The sequence below is a fragment of the Hemiscyllium ocellatum genome, chromosome 42 (assembly GCF_020745735.1).
Source record: "Hemiscyllium ocellatum isolate sHemOce1 chromosome 42, sHemOce1.pat.X.cur, whole genome shotgun sequence".
Taxonomy (NCBI): domain Eukaryota; kingdom Metazoa; phylum Chordata; class Chondrichthyes; order Orectolobiformes; family Hemiscylliidae; genus Hemiscyllium; species Hemiscyllium ocellatum.
Genome location: NC_083442.1, coordinates 19,360,317 through 19,380,715, shown reverse-complemented (window position 1 = coordinate 19,380,715; position 20,399 = coordinate 19,360,317). Strand labels below are relative to the sequence as shown.

General features: G+C 47.4%; 1 protein-coding gene and 1 long non-coding RNA gene across 6 annotated transcripts in view; one reads left to right on the top strand and one right to left on the bottom strand.

Annotated features, from left to right (window-relative positions):
- LOC132834837 (talin-2) overlaps positions 1-20,399 on the bottom strand; it is a 352,031-nt gene that overhangs the window by 77,721 nt on the left and 253,911 nt on the right. For all 5 annotated transcript variants that reach the window (XM_060853908.1, XM_060853912.1, XM_060853909.1 and 2 more), the window contains 7 exons: positions 18,076-18,177; positions 17,105-17,224; positions 12,986-13,132; positions 8,326-8,492; positions 4,865-5,048; positions 2,519-2,644; positions 1,423-1,539 (listed from right to left, as the gene is read on the bottom strand). In XM_060853908.1, the coding sequence (XP_060709891.1) occupies positions 1,423-1,539; positions 2,519-2,644; positions 4,865-5,048; positions 8,326-8,492; positions 12,986-13,132; positions 17,105-17,224; positions 18,076-18,177 (963 nt within the window). The remainder of the gene's footprint in view (positions 1-1,422; positions 1,540-2,518; positions 2,645-4,864; positions 5,049-8,325; positions 8,493-12,985; positions 13,133-17,104; positions 17,225-18,075; positions 18,178-20,399) is intronic.
- Positions 1-20,399, top strand: part of LOC132834838 (uncharacterized) — a 174,200-nt gene that overhangs the window by 127,954 nt on the left and 25,847 nt on the right. The gene's annotated exons all lie outside the window — the stretch shown is intronic.

Here is a 20,399-nt window from a genome sequence, read left to right as displayed (position 1 = left end):
CGTCAGAGGGTTTGCAGAAGTGATTTACAAGAATGGCTTCAAGGATGAAGAACTGAGTTGGTACTGTTCTCTCTCGAAAGAAGAAGGGTTAAAAGGAGATCATGGGCAGCCTAGACAGAGTGGGTAGGGAGAAAATGTTCCTGCTTGTAGGAGGAACAAGAACGAGAGGGCACAGCTGTCATGCTGCAGCCGTACAGGACATTGGTTCGGCCACTTTAGGAATTCTGCGTTCAATTCTGGTCTCCCTGCTATAGGGAGCATGTTGTGAAACTTGAAAGGATTCAGAAAAGATTTACAAGGATGTTGCCAAGGTTGGAGGATTTGAGCTACAGGGAGAGGTTGAATAGGCTGGGGCTGTTTTCTCTGGATCATCGGAGGCTGAGAGGGGACTTTATAGAGGTTTATAAAATCATAAGGGGCATGGATAGGGTGAATAGTTTTACCCAGGGTAGGGGAGTCCAAAACTAGAGGGCATGGGTTTAAGATGAAAGGGGAAAGATTTAAAAGGGACCTAAGGGGCAACGTTTTCACTCAGAGGGTGGTACGTATATGGAATGAGCTGCCAGAGGTGGTGGTGGAGGCTGGTACAATTACTACATTTAAAAGGCATCTGGATGGGTATATGAATAGGAAGGGTTTGGAGGGATATAGGCCAAATGCTGGTAAACCAGACTAGGTCAGATTGGGATGTTTGGTGGCATGAATGGGTTTGACGCAAGTTCCGTTTCCGTGCTGTACAACTCTATGTCTCGATTTAAAAACAGCAACCGTGAAGCAAGAAAATAGTTTTTTTTCCCACACAGCGAGTAGGTAGGGTCTGGAACGCATTGCCTGGAAATGTGGTGCAGGCCAATGCAGGTTCTATTAAGACATTGATGAGGTACTGGATGATTATTCGAATAGAAATTACGTGCAGGGATGTGGGAGAGAAAGAAGGAAATTGGTTGCAAATAAGGATACTCATTTAATGAGCTGATGGGCTGAATGGCCTCCTTCTGCATCCTAACACTTCTGTGATTTGATGGACAGAAGGCGACCCAGAAACATTCCCAAATGTTCTTTGGGGAAGGAAGAACTGAAGGAGAAATTAATGGGACTGAAAATTGATAAATTCCCAGGGCCTGATAATCCACAGCCCCGGACACTAAATGGGTTGGCTATGGAAATGGTGTCATTTTCCAAAACTCTATAGATTCTGGAACAGTTCCGGCAGAGATTTTTGGAATGAATTCCAAGGTGTATTTATGGCTTCAGCAGCTAGCCAATGGGCTAGTGATTAAAAATGGGGACTTACAAGCAGTTTAGAAGCTGAGGAAGTTGGGAAGTGAATCGTAAAAAAAAACGATACCAGTGGGTGAAAAGTTTCCGAAGGGCGCAGGATCGTGCGCAAGTTTGAACTGAAGGTGCAGAGCTCTCACATACCGCCAGTTCCTGTTTGATGCTCTCTATCGTTCCCTCGAGTGCCCTGGTACCTCGTGTGGCCTCATCCTCCACAGCTTTCACTGTTTTCAGGAGCGATGTGACATTTGTAACCATCACCTGTGGCGAGGGAGGGGAGGGAGGAAAACCAGGTCATTGCACTGTCACGAGAACAGGAGGTATTAAGTGCACCTACCCACCTTGGCTCTGTCACCTGTGTATCCAGCAATCTCAATTTTACTCCTTAGAATAGACACTCCCTACATTCCTTCCCCACCCAGTACCTCAAACTCCAAGGGTTTCTGGGAGAGAGACTTCCCAATTTCTATTGTCCTCCCGTGTCAGGGGATAATTCCTCACATTAGCCCTGGATGCCCAGTTCGAAGGTAAATATCCCACGACAGGAAATGATTTCCCTCAATAGCTTCTTTTAAAAAACATGATCAACCCTTTAATTAGTTCACACACTGCTTCTCTTTGTGCAACAGAACACAGGTCCGTGCAACACATTCTCATAATTTAGCATTTGTAATTTTTTTTTGAAAACCGTTAAATGATAAAATCAATTCAGGACAAATTACACCATTGTAAGGGCTATCTTGAAGGCTGGTTATTGATGTGGAATTGTGGGTCACACAGCCAATACACACAACTGGAGACATCTGTTAGTACGCCATCTTCCCCACTCAGGACCCTCACCCCAGAGTTCCAAAACACAGCCTACAGACCCACCCCTCAATTCCACCATCCCATAGTCACACCTCTCACCCCACAGTCTCAATCCCACCATCCCACAGTCCCATCCCTCACCTCCCAGTTGAACCCCTCACCCTACAATCCCACCCCTCAACTCACAATCTCAATCCCACAGTCCCAACCCTCTCCCCACTTCATCAACACTCACCTCTCTCCCCACTCCACCAATACTCGCCCCTCCCACCCAAACTCCTCCCCGAACCAACTCTCGCTCCTTCAATCCCTCCCCCTCCTCAAAGTCCCAGCTCTACCCCCACTAACTCCCACCTTTTCCCTGCTCCATCCCTGAGTCCCCCCCCCCCCCCCCGGTCCCTGTTTCTACCCCATGCCTTTTGCCCTGTACCTTGGCCGCGCTCTTCAGTTGGTACATGGACGGATCGTCAGCGGGTTTGCCAGCTGCACATTTTGTGGCGCTGATGAGGTCGGTCAAAGCCTTTGCCACATCCTTCACTGCATTGATGAGCACCACCTAAAGACCAACAGGACTGTGCCTCAGTTCACCAACGGCTGAACTCTCCCTGTCAACTGAGCAATGATTAATGGCGGATCACTGAAAACACGCAGCGCCTCCTGTTGAGCTGGGATCCCAGCTCCATACCTGGTCTGTCTAGATTTATCATAGAATCCTGACAGTGTAGAAAGAGGCGGTAGTGGGCGGCGTGGTGGCACAGTGGTTAGCACTGCTGCCTCACAGCGCCAGAGACCCGGGTTCAATTCCCGACTCAGGCGACTGACTGTGTGGAGTTTGCACGTTCTCCCCATGTCTGCGTGGGTTTCTTCCGGGTGCTCCGGTTTCCTCCCACAGTCCAAAGATGTGCGGGTCAGGTGAATTGGCCATGCTAAATTGCCCGTAGTGTTAGGTAAGGGGTAAATGTAGGGGTATGGGTGGGTTTCGCTTCAGCGGGTCGGTGTGGACTTGTTGGGCCGAAGGGCCTGTTTCCACACTGTAAGTCTAATCTAATCTGAAGGCCATTCAGTCTACCGCGTCTGCAGCTTTGAAAAGCATCCTATCCACCAACCCTATCCCTAACCCTGCATTTTCCCATGGCTAACCCACCTAGCCTGCACATCCCTGGGCACTATGGGCAATTTAGCATGGCCAATCCACCATAACCTGCACATCTTTGGACTGTGAGAAGAAACCGGAGCACCTGGAGGAAAGCCACACAGACACGGGGGTAATTGCAAAATCCACACTGACAGTTGTCTGAGGCTGGAATCAAACCCGGGTCCCTGGCGCTGGGAGGCAGCAGTGTTAACTACTGATTTACTGTGATTTCAGGTAAATATTGATCAGAATCCTGGGGAGAAATAAAAATCTTGCTCTTGCCCTAACCCTAAACCATGCCCTGGGTCAGTTTACAGGATCTCTGATATCAAGCCCAGAGGGCAGGAGTTACATATTTCAAATGAAGGGCAGTTCTGACAGAACTGCACTGAACCATCAGGATCTCTGGAGTAAGACTTGAATCCCTGAACTCCGACCATAGCGGGGGAGAACTGGGATAGGCTCTACCAACCATGACACAATGAACTCTAATCTGCTTCCCCTGCAATTCAGGTCGCAAGATCATTGGTTTAGGATAAGGGGTGACAGATTTAAAACAGAGGTAAGGCAGCATGGTGGCCCAGTGGTTAGCACTGCTGCCTCACAGAGCCGGGGACTTGAGATCGATTCCAGCCTCAGGCAACTATCTGTCAGGAGTTTGCGTGTTTTCCCTGTGTCTGTGTGGGTTTCCTTCCACAGTCCAAAGTGCTGGTTAGGTGGATTGGCAATGCTAAATGGTTCATAGTGTCCAGGGATGTGCAGGTTAGGTGGATTAGCCATGGGAAAATGCAGGGTTACAAGGACGGGGTGGGTCTGGATGGAATGCTCCCCGGATGGTCGGTGTGGACTCAATGGGCTGAATGGCCTGCTTTCACACTGTGGGAATTCTATGAAACACTCCCCTCAAAGGATCTTGAGTTGATGGAATTCACTATCCCAGAGGAAGGTGGTATTATCGCAGGGCTGTTCATCCAGAGACCCAGGTGATGTTCTGGAGACTTGAATTCAATTTTAAAAAATTGGAATTAAGAGTCCAGTAACGACCGTGAATCCATGATCACTAGTTGGAAAAACCAATCCATACTTTGAGAAAGGAAACTGCCATCCTTACCTGGTCTGGCCTACATGTGACTCCAGACCCACTACAATGCGGTTGACTCTTAACTGTCCTCAGGGCAACGAGGGATGGGCGATAATGGCCTAGCCAGTGACACCCTCATGCTGGTAACGAATTTTAGTGAAGTGCTGGGACACTGATTCAGGACGAGGTAGACAGAGTCTGAATGAGGAATCAGGAGAGTGGAGCTGAGGCTGGGATGAGATTGTACCAAATCGTGGAGCAGGTTCGAGGGGCTGAATGGCCTACTCCTGCTCTCAGGCCTTATGTTTGCCAACCCACAGATGTTGTGAATGAATGGGGTCAGTATCTATTCCCTAGCCATTGAGTGCAGTAACTTGGAGACAGTAAGGGACTGCAGATGCTGGAGGTCATAGTCAATAGATGTGAAGCTGGGAAAGCACAGTAGGTCAAAGAGTATCTGAAGAGCAGGACAGTCAACATTTCGGACCAAAACCCTTCGTCAGGAGCTGCCATGTTTTTCGAGCTCCACATCTATTGACTGGAGACTCATGTGTGGGTACCTGGGTTTCTGGGTCATTGGAGCCAAGGCTGGCTGCTCCCTGCTTCACCACGTCTGCCAGCTGGGTGATGGTGTTGACCGAGGACTGCGCAGCCTGCGCCAGCTTCTCCTGGCTGGAGGCCGCCCCCGACACCAGGAACTTGGTGTCTTCGACCAAGGCCTTGGCTGTCTTCAGGATGTTCTCCCTGGGGACAGCAAACACAGTTCAGCCAATCAGGTTACTCCGTCACCGCGGCAAGGGCTCAAGCAGAAACAGACACCGTGGCACACTGTCCGGCAAGGCCAGGGGGAGAGAGGGGAGGGGAGAGAGGGGAGGGCTGAGACGGAGGGGAGAGAGGAGAGGGGTGAGAGGAGAGGGCTGGGAGGGGAGGGGAGAGAAGGGAGGGAAGAGAAGGGAAGGAAGAGAAGGGAGGGAAAAGAGGGGAGAGAGGGGAGGGAAGAGGGGGGGGGAACGGGGAGAGCAGGGAGGGGAGAGAGGAGGGGACAGAGGAGTGAGGGAGGAGGGGAGAAAGGGAGGGGAGGGAGAGGAGAGAGGGGAGATAGGTGCGGAGGGGGGGAGAGGAGATAGAGGAGGGGAGATAGAGGAGGGAAGAGAGAGAGGAGGGGGAGGGGAGAGAGGTGCGGAGAGAGGAGGGGAGAGAATGGAGAGGAGAGATGGGGAGGGGAGAGAGGGGAGGGAAAGAGAGGGGAGGGGGAGAGAGGGGAGGGGAGAGAGGGGAGGGGAGAGAGGGAGGAGGAAAAAGAGGGAATGGAGGGAGGGGAGAGGAAGAGGGGATGGAGAGAGGGAGGGGAGAGAGAGGCAAGGGAGAGAGGGAGAGAAAGAGGAGGCGAGCGGGAGAGGAGGGGAGTGGGAGAGGAGGGATGCAAGAGGAGGGAGGGGAGAGAGGGGAGAATGGGAGGGGAGCAGGAGGAAGGTAGAGAGTGGGTCGACAGAGAGGAGGGGAGAGGGGAGGAGAGAGATGGAAAGAGAGAGGGAATGCAGGAGACAGAGAGAGTGTGCAGGGGAGGGGGGGGAGAGAGAGGGAGGGGCAGAGATGGAGGACAGAAAGAGGGAGGGGAGAGAGAGGAGGAGAGAAGAGAGAGAGCCATGGCAAGAGAGAGAAATCACTGTCTTTGGTGTTTCGGAGTCCCTAATCTTCTACTGTACACCACCATCCCCCAGTCTTTATTGCTATGACTTCTCTCTCCAAGTATTTCCTCCAATTTCCTAAGGAACAGTAATTGGAATCTGTCACCATCGGGCAGGGAGAGCACTGGAATGCTGAACCACGCTTTCTATAAACATCCTCCCCACGTGTCACCCTCTGGTTCTCTCAACAATGAACCAAAATGAAGTTGAATCTGGTCTAGCTACCTTCTCTACCTGGTCCCAAAATGGATTTCCACCCACCCCCCCTACAGCTGTGGATTGTCATGTGCCGTCTCTGTGAGATGCCCTGTACCTTGGCACCAGGGAGGGAATGCATCAAAACATGGCGCAATGAACTGAGAAGCTGGGAGTTACAAAGCTAAAGGTGACAGGAGCAAGATCGGAATGTGACCTCCAATACCACTGCCCACCCCTCCCAGCCCCTACTAATTATTACCACCTCCAGTACTACTGTATTCCTATAGTTGGCTGTTCCCTTCTATACGGTCTATTCCTGCTCGGAGGCAGCTTTGGTCTATACTCCATCATGACGTTGCCACTCTCACTGTATTCAAGACCAGTTTACGTTAAGTGCCACACCCCTAGACTGGTATTATCCCTTACACAGAACTGACAGGACCCCTCAGCTCAAATCAAAACTTCTAATTCCCCAATTTCAACTTATTTCACAGGCTAGGAAGAGTTGAGTTAAATCCCTGTCTTATGTTCCCACTTAATCCTGACCTCAGTAAGGCAGTGTCTTAAATAGGTCTCAGAGCTGCTGTTTTCCCGCTGGGCTGAATGAGGTTAAAATTTTGCAGTGATTATGCAAGAAAACATTTTATTTCCAAATCTGACAAATAGTGTTTACTGAGGACAGCTACTCAACAGCCAAATGGCCTGGACAATGTTGAGTCAAAACAGACCTCCAAATTCTTAGCACGGAAACAGACCCTTTCGGTCCAACCAGTCCATGCTGACCATAATTCTAAACTAAGTTAGTCCCACCTGCCTGCTCCTGTCCCATATCCCTCCAAACCTTTCCTATTCATGTACTTATCCAAATGCCTTTTAAAATTGTAACTCTGCCAACATCCATCACTTCCTCTTGAAGTTCATTCCACACACAAACCACTCTCCATGAAAGAAAAGTTGCCCCTTATATCTTTTTTAAAAACTTTCCTCCTCTCACTTTCCTCCTCTACTCCTGAAATCCCCCGTCCTAGTGAGAAGACCCTTGCCATTCACCTTATCTATGCCCCTCATGATTTTATAAGCCTCTATAAGGTCACCCCTCAACCTCCCTCCCTCCCTCCATCTAGTGAAAGAAGTCCCAGCCTATTCAGCCTCCATAACTCAAACTCTGGCATCATCCTGGTAAATCTCTTCTGAACCCTCTCCGGTTTAATTATATCCTTCCTGTAACAGGGAGACCAGAACTGGACACAGTACTCCAGAAGAGGCCTCACCAATGTCCTGTACAACCTCAAGATGACATCCCAACTCCTAAAGGGTGGCAGTAAGGAGCTGTTGGACACTCGGTGTAACCCCTTTGGGTGTAGGACCATTCAGCACAGCCACTGTGGCGCGAGCGATTCGGCGTGGCCGGTTTGGTGCAGCCCGTTTTGGCGCAGACCCATTTAGGCACGCAGCCCATATTGATTCCTTTTCAGGCTTAGTTACAAGCATTAATGAAAGCAATAAAAAGAAAAATAACGTTTATCCTCTTCAGGAAAAATGTTAAAAAGAAAATAAAAATGAAAGAAGTAAGGTAAATACAAATAATCTGAAATATGACATTTATTCAAAATTATAGGCAATCCCTCGTAAATACTCAATGTCATTTCTCTCACTAAATCTTCTTACAAGTGTCTGTATTCTGATCCCTGAATTTCTTCAATTTCAACGGAATATCATTTTAATGGGTTATATTTTATTTTAATGATAACTATAAAGTACTGAATAACTACAAACTACTAACTACAAAACAGTGTCTGCGCTTAAATGGGTTGCGCCAAACTGGCCGCGCCGAATCGCTCGCACCAAACCGGCCGCGCCGAATGGTGCCACTCCGAACCTCTTTAGCATTTCCTGTGTCAGCATCTCCAGCTTTCTTGACCCCAAACTCTCCCATCACGTCTCTACAAAGCTAACTACATTTCAAACTCTTTCCCTCTCTCCTGAAGCTTTGCTGAGCGCACAGCTTTGACCAGGTGTGTTGAGTACCCGCCCAGCTCCTGCTCTCTCTGACCCTCCGCCTCTGTCAAGCAGGCTTCACTCAGGGAGCACGCTCTTGAATCAATTGGCAGCGCGCAGTGGCCGAACAAACTAACCTGTGGTCTGCAAACGACTCGTCGTTCTCCGCATTGAGAGTACCGGCTGTGGCGAACATGATGGTGGTGTCCAGGTCTCCGATGATACCAGACACAGCGCTGGCTGCAGTGATACAGGCCTGTGTGCCCCTGTTACCCGCTTGCAGGGCAGACAGAACCAAGGAGACCTGGCAGGAAGAAAGCTCTATTCAGAATATTGCACCCCCACAGCAATTCCCACCACTCCACCCTACCTGAGAATCAAACGTGTGGGAGCATTTCAAACAACAGTTCATAAATGAGCTCAGGAGCTGTGAAGGTGAGAATAGATATGGCATGTAACGTGAGCCTTGGACGACCAGATGGTATGATTAGATTAGATTCCCCCTACAGTGTGGAAACAGGCCTTTCGGCCCAACCAGTCCACACTGACCCTCCGAAGAGTAACCCACCCAGTCCCATTTCCCTCTGACTAATGCATCTACAAAATGCACTATGGGCAATTTAGCATGTCCAATTCACCTGAACTGTACATCTTGGACTGTGGTAGGAAACCAGAGCACCCCGAGGAAACCCACGCAGACACAGGGAGAATGTGCAAACTCCGCACAGGCAGTCGTCCGAGGCTGGAATTGAACCTAGGATGCTGGTGCTGTGAGGCAGCAGTGCTAACCACTGAGCCACCATGCTGGCCACGTTATGACCTTGGTCAGAAAGAAAAAGAAAGCATATGTAAGGTCTAGGTGGATGGGAATTGCTGAAGCCCTTTGAAGTATATAAGGAAAGAACTTTAATAAGAAATTAGAAGGTCTAAAAGGGATCTGGGTGTTCAGGTCCACAGATCACTGAAGGTGGCAGCGCAGGTAGATAAGGGAGTAAAAGGTCTAAAAGGGGTCATAAAAAGTCATTAGTAAACAGGATTAAGGACAATCCCAAGGCTATTTATACATATATAAAAAGCAAGAGGGTAGCCAGGGAAAGGGTTGGCCCACTCAAGGACAAACAAGACAATCTATGTGTGGAGCCAGAAGAGGTAGGTGAGGTCCAAAACAAATATTTTGTAGCAGTATTCACCAAAGAGAAGAAATTGGTGGAGGACGATATCAGGATAGAGACAGTCGGGTTTCTGAGCCACGTTGCTATTAAAAAGGAAGAGGTGTCGTCCGTTTTAAAGAGTATTAAGGTAGATAAGTCCCCCGGATCTGATGGGATCTATCCTGGAATGGTGAGGGAGGCAAGAGAACAAATTGCTGGAACATCGACAGACACCTTTGTATCCTCTTTGGCTACAGGTAAGGTCCCAGAGGACTGGAGCATCATTAATGTGGCCCCATTGTTTAAGAAGAAAAGCAGGGATAATCCAGGAAATTACGTGAGTCTCATGTTGGTGGTAGGGAAGTTACTGGAGAAGATTCTTGGGACAATATCTGTACTCATTTAGAAGCCAACGGATCTATTAGCCATAGACAGCATGGTTTTGTGCAGGGGAGGTCGTGCCTCACTAACTTAATTGAGTTTTTTTCAGGAGATGACAAAGATGATTGATGAGGGAATAGTGGTTGATTTTATCTACATTGACTTCAGTAAAGCCTTTGACAAGGTCCCTCATGGCAGACTGGTCCAAAAGGTGAAGTCACATGGTATCGGGGTGAGCTGGCCAGACGGGTGCAGAACTGGCTCAGTCAGTGGTAACGGTGGAAGGATATTTTTCAGAATGGAGGATTGTTACGAGTGGTGTTCCACAGGGATCAGTGCTGGGACCTCTGCTGTTTGTGATCTACATAAATAATTTGGAGGAAAATGTAGCTGGTCTAATCAGTAAGTTTGCAGACGATATCAAGATTGTGGAGTTGCGGATAGTGAGGTGGATTGTCAGAGGATATACATCAGTTGGAGACATGGGCAGAAAAATGGCAGATGGGAGTTTAATCTGGACAAATGTAAGAGGTGATGCATTTTGGAAGGTCAAGTACAGGTGGAAATTGTACAGTGAATGGTAGAACCCTTAGGGGTATTGATACGCAGAGGGATCTGGGTGTTCAGGTCCACAGATCACTGAAGGTGGCAGCGCAGGTAGATAAGGGAGTAAAAAAAAAGCCTATGACATGTTTGCCTTCATTGGAAAGGGCACTGAGTCTAAGGATAGACAAGTTATGCTGCAGCTTCATAGAACTTTAGCTAGGCCACATTTGGAATATTGTCTACAGTTCTGGTCACCACACTACCAGAAGGATGTGCATGTTTTGAAGAGGGTACAGAAAAGGCTTACCAGAATGGTATGGGGGATTTTAGCTCGGAAAAAAGGTCTGTTTTCACTGGAACGCAGGAGGTTGAGGGGCGACCTGATGAAAGTTTATAAGATTGTGAATGACATAGAAACCAGAGTGGAAAGTATGAGGCTTTTTCCCAGGGTGGAGGGGTCAGTTATGAAGGGACAAAGGTTCAAGGTGCAAGGAGGGAACTTTAAAAGAGATATGTGGGGGATTATTTTCACACAAAGGGTGGTGAGTTCCTGGAACACGCTGCTAAAGGTGGTGGTGGAATCAGATACAATAGCAGCATTCAAGAAGCACCTGGACAAATACATGAATAGGAAGGGAACAGAGGGATACGGATCCTGTAAGTGAAGAGAGTTTTGGTATGGAAGGGTGCAGGCTTGGAGGGCCAAAGGGCCTGTTCCTGTGCTGTATTGTTCTTTGAGAAGCTACTCAGCACCAAAAATATCTCTGTTACAAATTAGTTCGTCAGATATGTCAGTAAAACTGATTACCGTCGCGGCTGGTGGCTCTATCGACCTCAGGAACTCCTGTGATTGAATGAGCTGAGCTTTGGCATCACATCAAGCTGATAGTATGATTTTAAAAGGGGGAGAATCTTGTGGTGTGGTGGGTAGTGCCACTGCCACTGAACTAGAAGTTCTGAGTTCAAGTCCTTGATGGCTAGGAAAGTGGGTTCAAAACGCACTGTGATGGTGCAACCTTCAGAACTTTAATAACCGTTTATGGATTGAAAGAATCAGCAATAACTCCAGCTGGATTAAACTATTTCCCAAGATGAAAGAGACAAGGACAACTGTTATAAAGGAATTAAAAGCAGCACGCTAGTTGACCATGCCTGGGGCAAAAAGTGTTGAAGCAACAAAAACAAACTTGTCTTAACACGGTGGCTCAGTGGTCAGCACTGCTGCCTCACAGCGCTAGAGACCTGGGTTCAATTCAGGCAACTGTCTGTGTGGAGTTTGCACATTCTCCCCGTGTCTGCGTGGGTTTCCTCTGGGTGCTCCAGTTTCCTCTCACAAAGATGTGCAGGTTAGGTGGATTGGCCATGGGAAATGCAGGGTTACATAGATGGGATGGGTCTGGGTGGGATGTCCTTTGGAGAGTCGGTGTAGAGTCAATGGACCAAATAGCCTCTTTCTGCACTGTAGGGGTTCTATGAACAGCTGCTTGATAACTGGCTGCATTATGCCAGGACAAATGACTGCCCGATGGAAGAACATAAGGAGTTAATGGGAACAGGTAGCCAAATTAAAGGTAGCTTGTGGGAACTTACACACACCAGCAGCCAGACAGGTTGAATGTCAACACGGAAATACTTCTAACATAGCACTGGCACAGAGTTTGTTCAGGAGAGATTCCTCATCAGGTGGACTTGGTGTGGAGTTGGTCCCACAAGGTACATGGGCTAGCAACATGGAAACAGAAACAGCACGTCTCTAAGTTGTCCTGGGGATGTGACATATTGTATCTGTGGAATTCTTTACCACAGAGGGCTCTGGAGACAGGGTCGTATCCAAGGCTGAGGGTGATGGATGTTTAATCAGGAAGGGAATCAAGGGTTTGGGGGAAAAGCAGAAAAGTGGAGTTGAGGATTATCAGACCAGCCATGATCTCATTGAATGCTGGAGCAAACTTGATGGGCTGAATGGCCTACTTTGGCTCATAACTTAACAGGTAGGGTGAATGAAGAGGAACTATCTCTGGGGGCTGTGGAGTCCAAATAGTGGGGGAAGGAGAGGAGGAGGGGGAGAGACAGTTTAACAATTAGAGATGGACTTTTCTGCAATTTAACAATACAACACATCTTCACATGAAGGGCAGATGTTTGGAACTCTCTTCTGCAGATACCATAGTTCGGAAGATCCATTATTCAGTTTAGAATTGCAGACTTGGTGAACCAAAGGTATGGGGTAAAGACCCCAGGTCCATTATGTAAGGTCAGAGACTAAGGGGTGATCTCAATGAATGGTGGAACAGGATTGTGGGCTTAAATCATCTCCTCCAATACCAATGTTGGTGGCCATCACTGGTTAGTCTGCAGTTCCAATGGGCTCAGGGTTATCTGGCATCGGTAGCTAACTGCAATAAGAGCAGCAAGCCTCCTACAGGATGGGACAAGGTCTCTCTCTTGAAAGGGTCAATGTCTCTGACAAAAATGTCTTCGCAATTTGCATAAAACTGGGGAAAATGAGGCCTGGCAGCCCACATGTTCAAAACGTTCAGTGCTCTTTCTCGGTTTGTTGGAGAAATAGTCTTCTTTCCTGTCAGCTTGGAAGAAGATTTTGTCAGGGGTTTCTTGGGTTGAACACTTTATATTGGGCAGCTTTTGTTTTTAAAAATGCAGGGGGTGAGCACTGTCACACGAGGGCAAAATGGGAAACAGGAGACTGCCGCTCCCTCACCTTCTCAGTCACAGCACGGGCACACTCGATGAGCTCTCTCTTGGTGAAGCTGTCGGTGGGACTGATCTGCACAGCACCAGCTTTCTGCACCAGGAATATACAGCCGTGACCAAGATCCTGGACTCGGGTCTTAATCTGGAATCCAATCTGCAGAGCAAACAGAGCAGATCGTGACTGAACCCCAAACATTCTCACTCCAGGGAGAGAAAGGGGAGGACAGCAACTGTTAACCTGGGAACTGAAGGAATGAGGCCAGAGACTTGAGTACTGCACAGAAACAGACCCTTCGGTCCATGCCAAACATTATCCCAAACTAAACTGGTCCCACCTGCCTGCTCCCAGCCTGTATCTGCCTAAAATGTTTCCTACTCCTATAATTATCCAAGTGCCTTCAAGGTCAGTGCATCTGACTCTTTTGTCTTTATTGATTTATTTTTCTAACAAGCCTGTTCAGAGATGTTAGTACACACATCTGGAGCGGGTAGGACTTGAACCCAGGCCTCCTGCTCCAGGGGTGGGGACACTACCACTGTCCAACAAGAGGCTCCTTGCACCTGACACTTTGCAAACAGTGTTTCAATATTTGTTAGTAGAGGGCATTAATTGACGTTTCACTTTAAGTACACAAGGAGTGATCTAGTGTGTAGTGGTGGTATCCCTACCTCTGAGCCAGCAGACTTGAGTTCAAGTCCCATCTGCTCTAGAGGTGTGTGGCAATGTCTCTGAATAGGTTGGATTAGAAAATATCCAGCGGCAGGGTGATATTGTCCCTTCATCTGAGCCAGGAGACCAGGGTTCATATCCCTGTTTGCAGGTGTGCAGTTGTGGTCACTGTGTGCAGTGTTGGTCTCCTAGTCTGAGGAAGGACATTCTGATAATTGAGGGAGTCCAGTGAAAATTCACCAGACTGATTCCTGGGATGGCAGGGCTGACAGATGAGGAAAGACTGGATCGACTGGGCTTGTACTCACTGGAATTTAGAAAATCGAGTTGAAGGGGATCTCAGAGAAACGTATAAAATCCTGACGGGACTGGACAGACTAGATGCAGGAAGAACGCCCCCGAAGTTGGGGAAATCCAGAAAGAGGGGTCACAGTCTAAGAATCAGGGGTGGGCCATTCAGGACTGAGATGAAGAAGAATGTCTTCAATCAGGGAGTTGTGAACCTGTGGAATTCTCTCCCACGGGAAGCTGTTAGGACCAGTTCGTTCGATATGTTCAAGAGGGGGCTGGATGTGGCTCTTGTGGCTAAAGGGACGAAGGGATATGGAGAGAGTGTGGGAGTGGGACACTGAGATTGAATGATCAGCCAACACCATATTGAACGGTGGTGTAGACCCGAGGGGCCGAATGGCCTACTGCTGAACCTATTTTCTATGTTTCTGTGCTCAGAAGTGTATCATGGCATATCTAAACAGGTTGACTAAAATATTAAGTTCACAGGCTGAATCAGAGGAGCCAGGTTCATGCCCCACCTATCCCAGAGGCTGTGACATAGCATGTGAGAACAGATTATCAAAATAACTTTAAGCACACAGAGGAGCTCTGTGATACAGTGGTAGTGTTCATACATCTGAGCCACAATGTCCAGTTTCAAGTCCCACCTGGCATGAAAATGTCCAAACAGGTTGATTTCTCTTTTAAAAAAGACACTGAATGAAACAGGCTGTAAGTTGAGTTAGGAGGTGTATTGCTAGTAGTGCTTTATTCTGTAAATAAATATATGACTGAGTTTGGCTTCTCATTCTTCAATAACTGGTCTATTGGACTTGACCAAAACCTCGCCCCCCCTCAAAATATTTGAAGAAGGTAGCCTAGACCCCAACGTTTTCTTGTTTATAAGGCAAATGTAATGTCCAGTGTTCCCGATACAATTCGATTGGTCAAACTACTTGACATTAAGCAAAACACAATTTATTTAAACACTACAAAAAGTACAGCCAAAGAAAGAGGAATTTAGATTAGCTTAACTCTACTGGAAAACTTAACTGAATAACAAATACAGTTACTGTTACTAATTAACTGTTCCAATATAGTAACATCCCACAAACACACCCTTCAGGCAAAAAGGCAAATTCAGAAAAATAGATTTGCTCATGGGTGACCCAGCAGCAGAGAGAACCCTCCCAAGCTTCTGGTTGCAACTGAGAGAGGGAAAAGATAGCTTCAACTTCTTTCAAGCCCACAACAGCAACTGCTAAAAGAAAATAGTAGAAATCCTGATCTGTGAGAGCTGGCCACACCCAGCCAGGCTGCTTCTATTGTTCCAACTTTTTAAAAAAAAATCACCCCAAGGCCCTGTTTACTCTAGTGGTTTTGGTAGACTGCTCCGCACTTGTGCAACTTAAACCTCTTTTCCAAGAAAAAGGACAATATAACCTTTTAAATTCATAGCATCGTCACATTGGGAATCCAGAATAGAACATCTCAATTCTCCCTTATGTCAGCTGCCACTTTTTTCACTTATTCCCCATTGGCTTCTTTTATTTCTTTACTTTTCTGATTCTCCTGTATCTCATGCGTACTCACCACCTCACACCTGTCATACATATACTTGTTCTTCAAGTTAATTTCTACCTCATTTGTCACAAGCAAGCTGTGGATATGTTCGCCCTACCTTTCTCTACTGAAGGAATGTACCTTGGGCTGTACCTGAATCACCTCTTCTTTGAAGGATTCTGCTCAACTATTGCTTTCTGATTTATGACAGTCTTCCTGACCCAGCTCAGCTCTCCACCAGTTCTTCAAGAAGAGAAATTGAGACCAAGGAGAAAACAAGGCTAAGGGGAGAGTTGATAGAACCTTACAAAATAATTGCAGGTCTGGATGGAGTGGTTAGGGAGGAACTGTTCTCACTCACAAGAGAATTGAGAACCAGAGCACACAGTGTTTTGCAAAACAAGAAAATGTGACATGAGAAAACAAAAACATTTTCATTCAGTGAGGAGTTAGGGTCTGGAAGGCACTGTCTGGAAATGTGGTGAAGGCAAGTTTGATTCAGGCATTCCAGAGGGTTACGGACACAGAAAGGCTCAGGGAGACAGTGCAGACATGACGGGCTGAAGGGTCTCCTTTGGCCCTGTAACAATTCTGTGATTGGATTTAGAAACAACACAATGTGGCCACAAAGGTGTTTGAATTAAATACATGAAATCTGACAAGTGCAGAGTTACATGTCAACTTGGCTGGCGACATTTGATACAAGTGATAAGCTGCAAAAGCTGGGTGTACTGGTGCCAGGCTAATGTACTGGTAATCCAGCAATGAGCAATCGGCCCAGTGTCAGTGACAGTGACTGTCGGATCATTATTACAAACCTGACAATGCCTTGGAGAGAGAGTAAATCTGACCATTTTTGGCTTACACTGCACTCCAGAAATTTTCCAGTAGATTGATAATGGAAAGCAAGCCTTCAAAGAATACAAATGAAACATTCATATCTTAAAATTTTCTATGGGCCAGGTTTTCCAAAGGGATGGCAACCTCACACAGACTGTCCCTTCTGATCTTTCGAGTGTTTTAAAAATGGGAGGGTGCTCCACATTTTTGAGAGGAGATATCGAATCCAGACACCTTGAGCAATGTATACCTCCATTCTGACTATCAGGGGAGGGTGAGCTGAAACACAGAGGGATGTGGCAGCATATTAATCACTGGACTCAACTCGTAATCCAGAGGCCTGGACTAAAGATCTGAAATTGTAGGGTTCAATCCCCCCCCCCACCACTAACTGCAGCTGGGAGAATTAATTACATAAATCTGGAATGGAAAGTTTGTCTCAATAATTTTGTGATCACAAAATCACAATTGTCATAAGGTCCATCTGGTTCAAAGTTATCTCGAAACTGACCCTGAAATGGCCTCACAACTCGCCCAACTATAATTCAAGATGGCCGCTCACTGACATCTCTCTCAAGGGATAAGTAACAAATGCCTGATCAAAGAAACACAAACCACACATGCAGAGCTTTTAAACTTCGTCTCCCTCCAAAGACAGTACTGGGTCAAAGCAGTGGGAATACCAGCCTCTCAGGGGCAATTAGAGATGGGCAGCACACCTTCGCCTTGCCAACAATGCCCACAGGGCAAGTTAATTCCACTGGTAACAGAATGTCCTACCTCCTCGCTGTCAGCAGTAGCCGTGGCAAGGCGTCCTTGATGGGCCAGGTGGCCATAGTCAGTAGTCACCTGGGAGGCCAGGCCACCCAACTCCTCAGGGCTGGTGACGGATTTGGACATCTGTGGAGATAGCAGAATGGGCGTGGTTAATCAGCAAACTGAGAGGCACCGGAATGTTTAGGAAAAAAAGCAGCTCACTCAGGAAGCAAAGGGATCCAAAGCAAGGGCCTGAAAACTAGATGTATTTTGGGTCAGTTTTCCCCACATCACAGAGGTGTTGGGATTTTGAAGGAGTGACATTACTGAGAAACATTTAACCCACAGCAATGTGATTGACTCTTAACTGACTGCTGGGCAATTGGGGATGGGTAATAAATGCTGGCTTAGTCAGCAATGTGAATGAATTAAAATAAAAACACAGGTGGTAACGGATTAGATTTCGATTAGCTCCTAGTTGAGGAATTTGATTTTTAACTCAGGTTCATATTGCCAATAGGACCAGTTAAAGGAAGTGCAGGTTAGACTGTGCGTGCATGAGATGGGGTCTATACCTGTGTAAGTGTGAATGTAGCATGGTATGTGAGTGTACACGGGAGTGTACAAGGTGTAGTATGCACCTGGGCATGTGTACATGAGCATATAAGATGGAGTGTGCACCTGGGCATGTGTGCTTAATTATGCATATGTGTTTGCACATGTATGTGCATGTGTGTTTACCTATGTGGATGTATGTGTGGGTGCCTGTGTGCACGTGTTGGGGTGCACCTGTGAACATCGGTGCACACAGCGTAGCTGTGTGCTTATACACGTGAGCTTGGCGGGTTTACTGTGCCTGTGCACACTGGTGTAGAAGCTGCGGTGTACCCCTTTACGTTTCACATCCTTGCGTGAGGCTTGGTGTCAGCTGGTATTTTTGTGGCAAGAGCATTCAAGTTAACTGACCTCAGCACTCAGAGCCGATCCTCACTCACCATCTCCTGAGCGGTGACTGCGATCGCCTTGGAATATTTCACCATCGTGGTTTGGTAGTCCACAAAGTTTCCCTCAGGCTCCGGAGGTGTGCCTTCATCCAGCTGGAAGAGAGGAGACCAAGAGTAGTGAAGATAGGATATGGTCAGCAAGGAATCTTTGATTGTGGTCCTTCAGGTGTTAAGAGAAGCTCAGGCCAGACTTCCTCATTTACTGGGCACCATGTTTGATGCAGTCATTGGGACTGAAGGCAACAGGAACTAGAATTGAACATGACAAATGGTTTATTGGGCTCCTGTCTGAATCCAATTGTCAAGACTCATTAGTGAGACAAAGGGAAATTATTTGGGTCTTAACTGGTGCTACACAACTCACTCAAAGGTGGAGAGTTACATTAAGAATGTGATGGGTACACACGCTATCTCCCACCGGCATTACGACATTGTAAACACACTGGATAGGAGGATGGGAACTGTGCAACACGTATACCCAAGGTCACCAACATCAAGGGACACAGTGACCAACATAACCAGATCGACTCGGCCCACTGGTTGGGAATGTTGTTTTCATTTCCTTGTAGGAGGTGGACATCGCTGGCTGGGTCCTGCATTTATTGCCCATCCCTAGTTGCCCCTGAGGTGGCAGGGGTGAGCTGCTTTCTTGAACCGCTGCAGTCCTCCTGCTGTGGGTTAACCCACAATGCCATTAGGTAAGGAATTCCAGGATTCTGACCCAGTGACACTGAAGGAACAGTGATGTATTTCCACGTGGGGAGGGTACGGGGCTTGCAGGGGGTGGGGTTCCCATCTATCTGTTGTTCTTGTTCTACTAGATGGAAGTGGTCATGGGTTTGAAAGGTGCTACCTGAGGATCTTTGGTGAATTACTGCAGTGCATCTTATAGATAGTACACACTGCTGCTACTGAACATTGGTGGTGGAGGGAGGGAGGTGCCAATCAAGTGGACTGCTTTGACCCAGATGCTGTCAAGTGGGGAGTATTCCATCACACTCCTGACTTGTGCCTTGTAGAAGATGGAGAAAGTGAAGTCTGCAGATGCTGGAGATGAGAGCTGAAAATGTGTTGCTGGAAAAGCGCAGCAGGTCAGGCAGCATCCAAGGAACAGGAGATTCGACGTTTCGGGCACAAGCCTTCCTGAAGAAGGGCTTGTGACCGAAACGTCGAATCTCCTGTTCCTTGGATGCTGCCTGACCTTCTGCACTTTTCCAGCAACACATTTTCAGCCTTGCAGAAGATGGACAGGCTTTGGAGAAGTCAATGCAGCAATATGACAGTGTGCTGACTTGGCAGCTCATCAGAGCTCTGAACAATGACAGGACCATTACTGGCTGGCAGGATGGGAGTGCATACCAACACACTCCGCTAACAATAAAACTCTAATCACAACCTGGATCATTTCGAGTTACAATGAATCATTTCATTGAAGGACCGGTCAGTTACCTTCAACCCTGAGCTGAGTTTTAAACCTTTCCTTGCACCAACGGGTATCAGTATATGAGAATCAGTACAGAAGAGATGACAGAATAATAGTCTGTTCTGATACAACGCAATAGCTCCATTCCCCTCTGATCCTGCATTATAAGGAAATCGTGTTACAGCAGCACTATTTACATTAATGGGACTGGAATCACGTTATAGCCATACAGGTAAGGCAAGTTCCCGTTCTTCAAATAATGGTCTAAATTCTTCAATTGCGTTATAGCCAATTCACATTGAAGAAACGCGCGTTATAGCAGAACCGACTGTACAGTACAGAAGATTCCATCGGCCCACGGGGAGTGTAGCGCCTAAACAGTTTAAAGTGGTGTTAGGCATTTGAATATTTTAATGTCTCTGCCTCTCCACAGTCTCTAGCTCCTCATTATTGATCAAACACTGCTCGATCTCTCTCAGGTTCAGTGGGAGTGACCCCAAGCGTCACAGGTTCACCCCTTCAGTGAATTGACAGCACCAATCTCTCTTTGCAGTTTTCTGCTCCTATCTTCTGTATTTCCTGACGCATCTCACTTGCCCTGATATCACAAAGGCCACATACCACTGACTCCAAACTGCCTCTGCCCCCTCCCTGTGTCCCTGACATCCCCCCCCCCACCTAATCTGGGGTGTGATTCATAAGACTTCACCCTGCCGCTCTGTTCTCCACTCTCTCGGAACCACATTGCAAGGCCCTAACTAATGCTACGTCCCATTCCTCTGTCACACCTGTGCTCATGTCACTGAGTGGTTCCCAGACAAGCCACACCTCAAGTTTAAGATTCTCATCCCTATTTTCAAACCTCTCCACCACCTCACCCCTCTGTGTAATC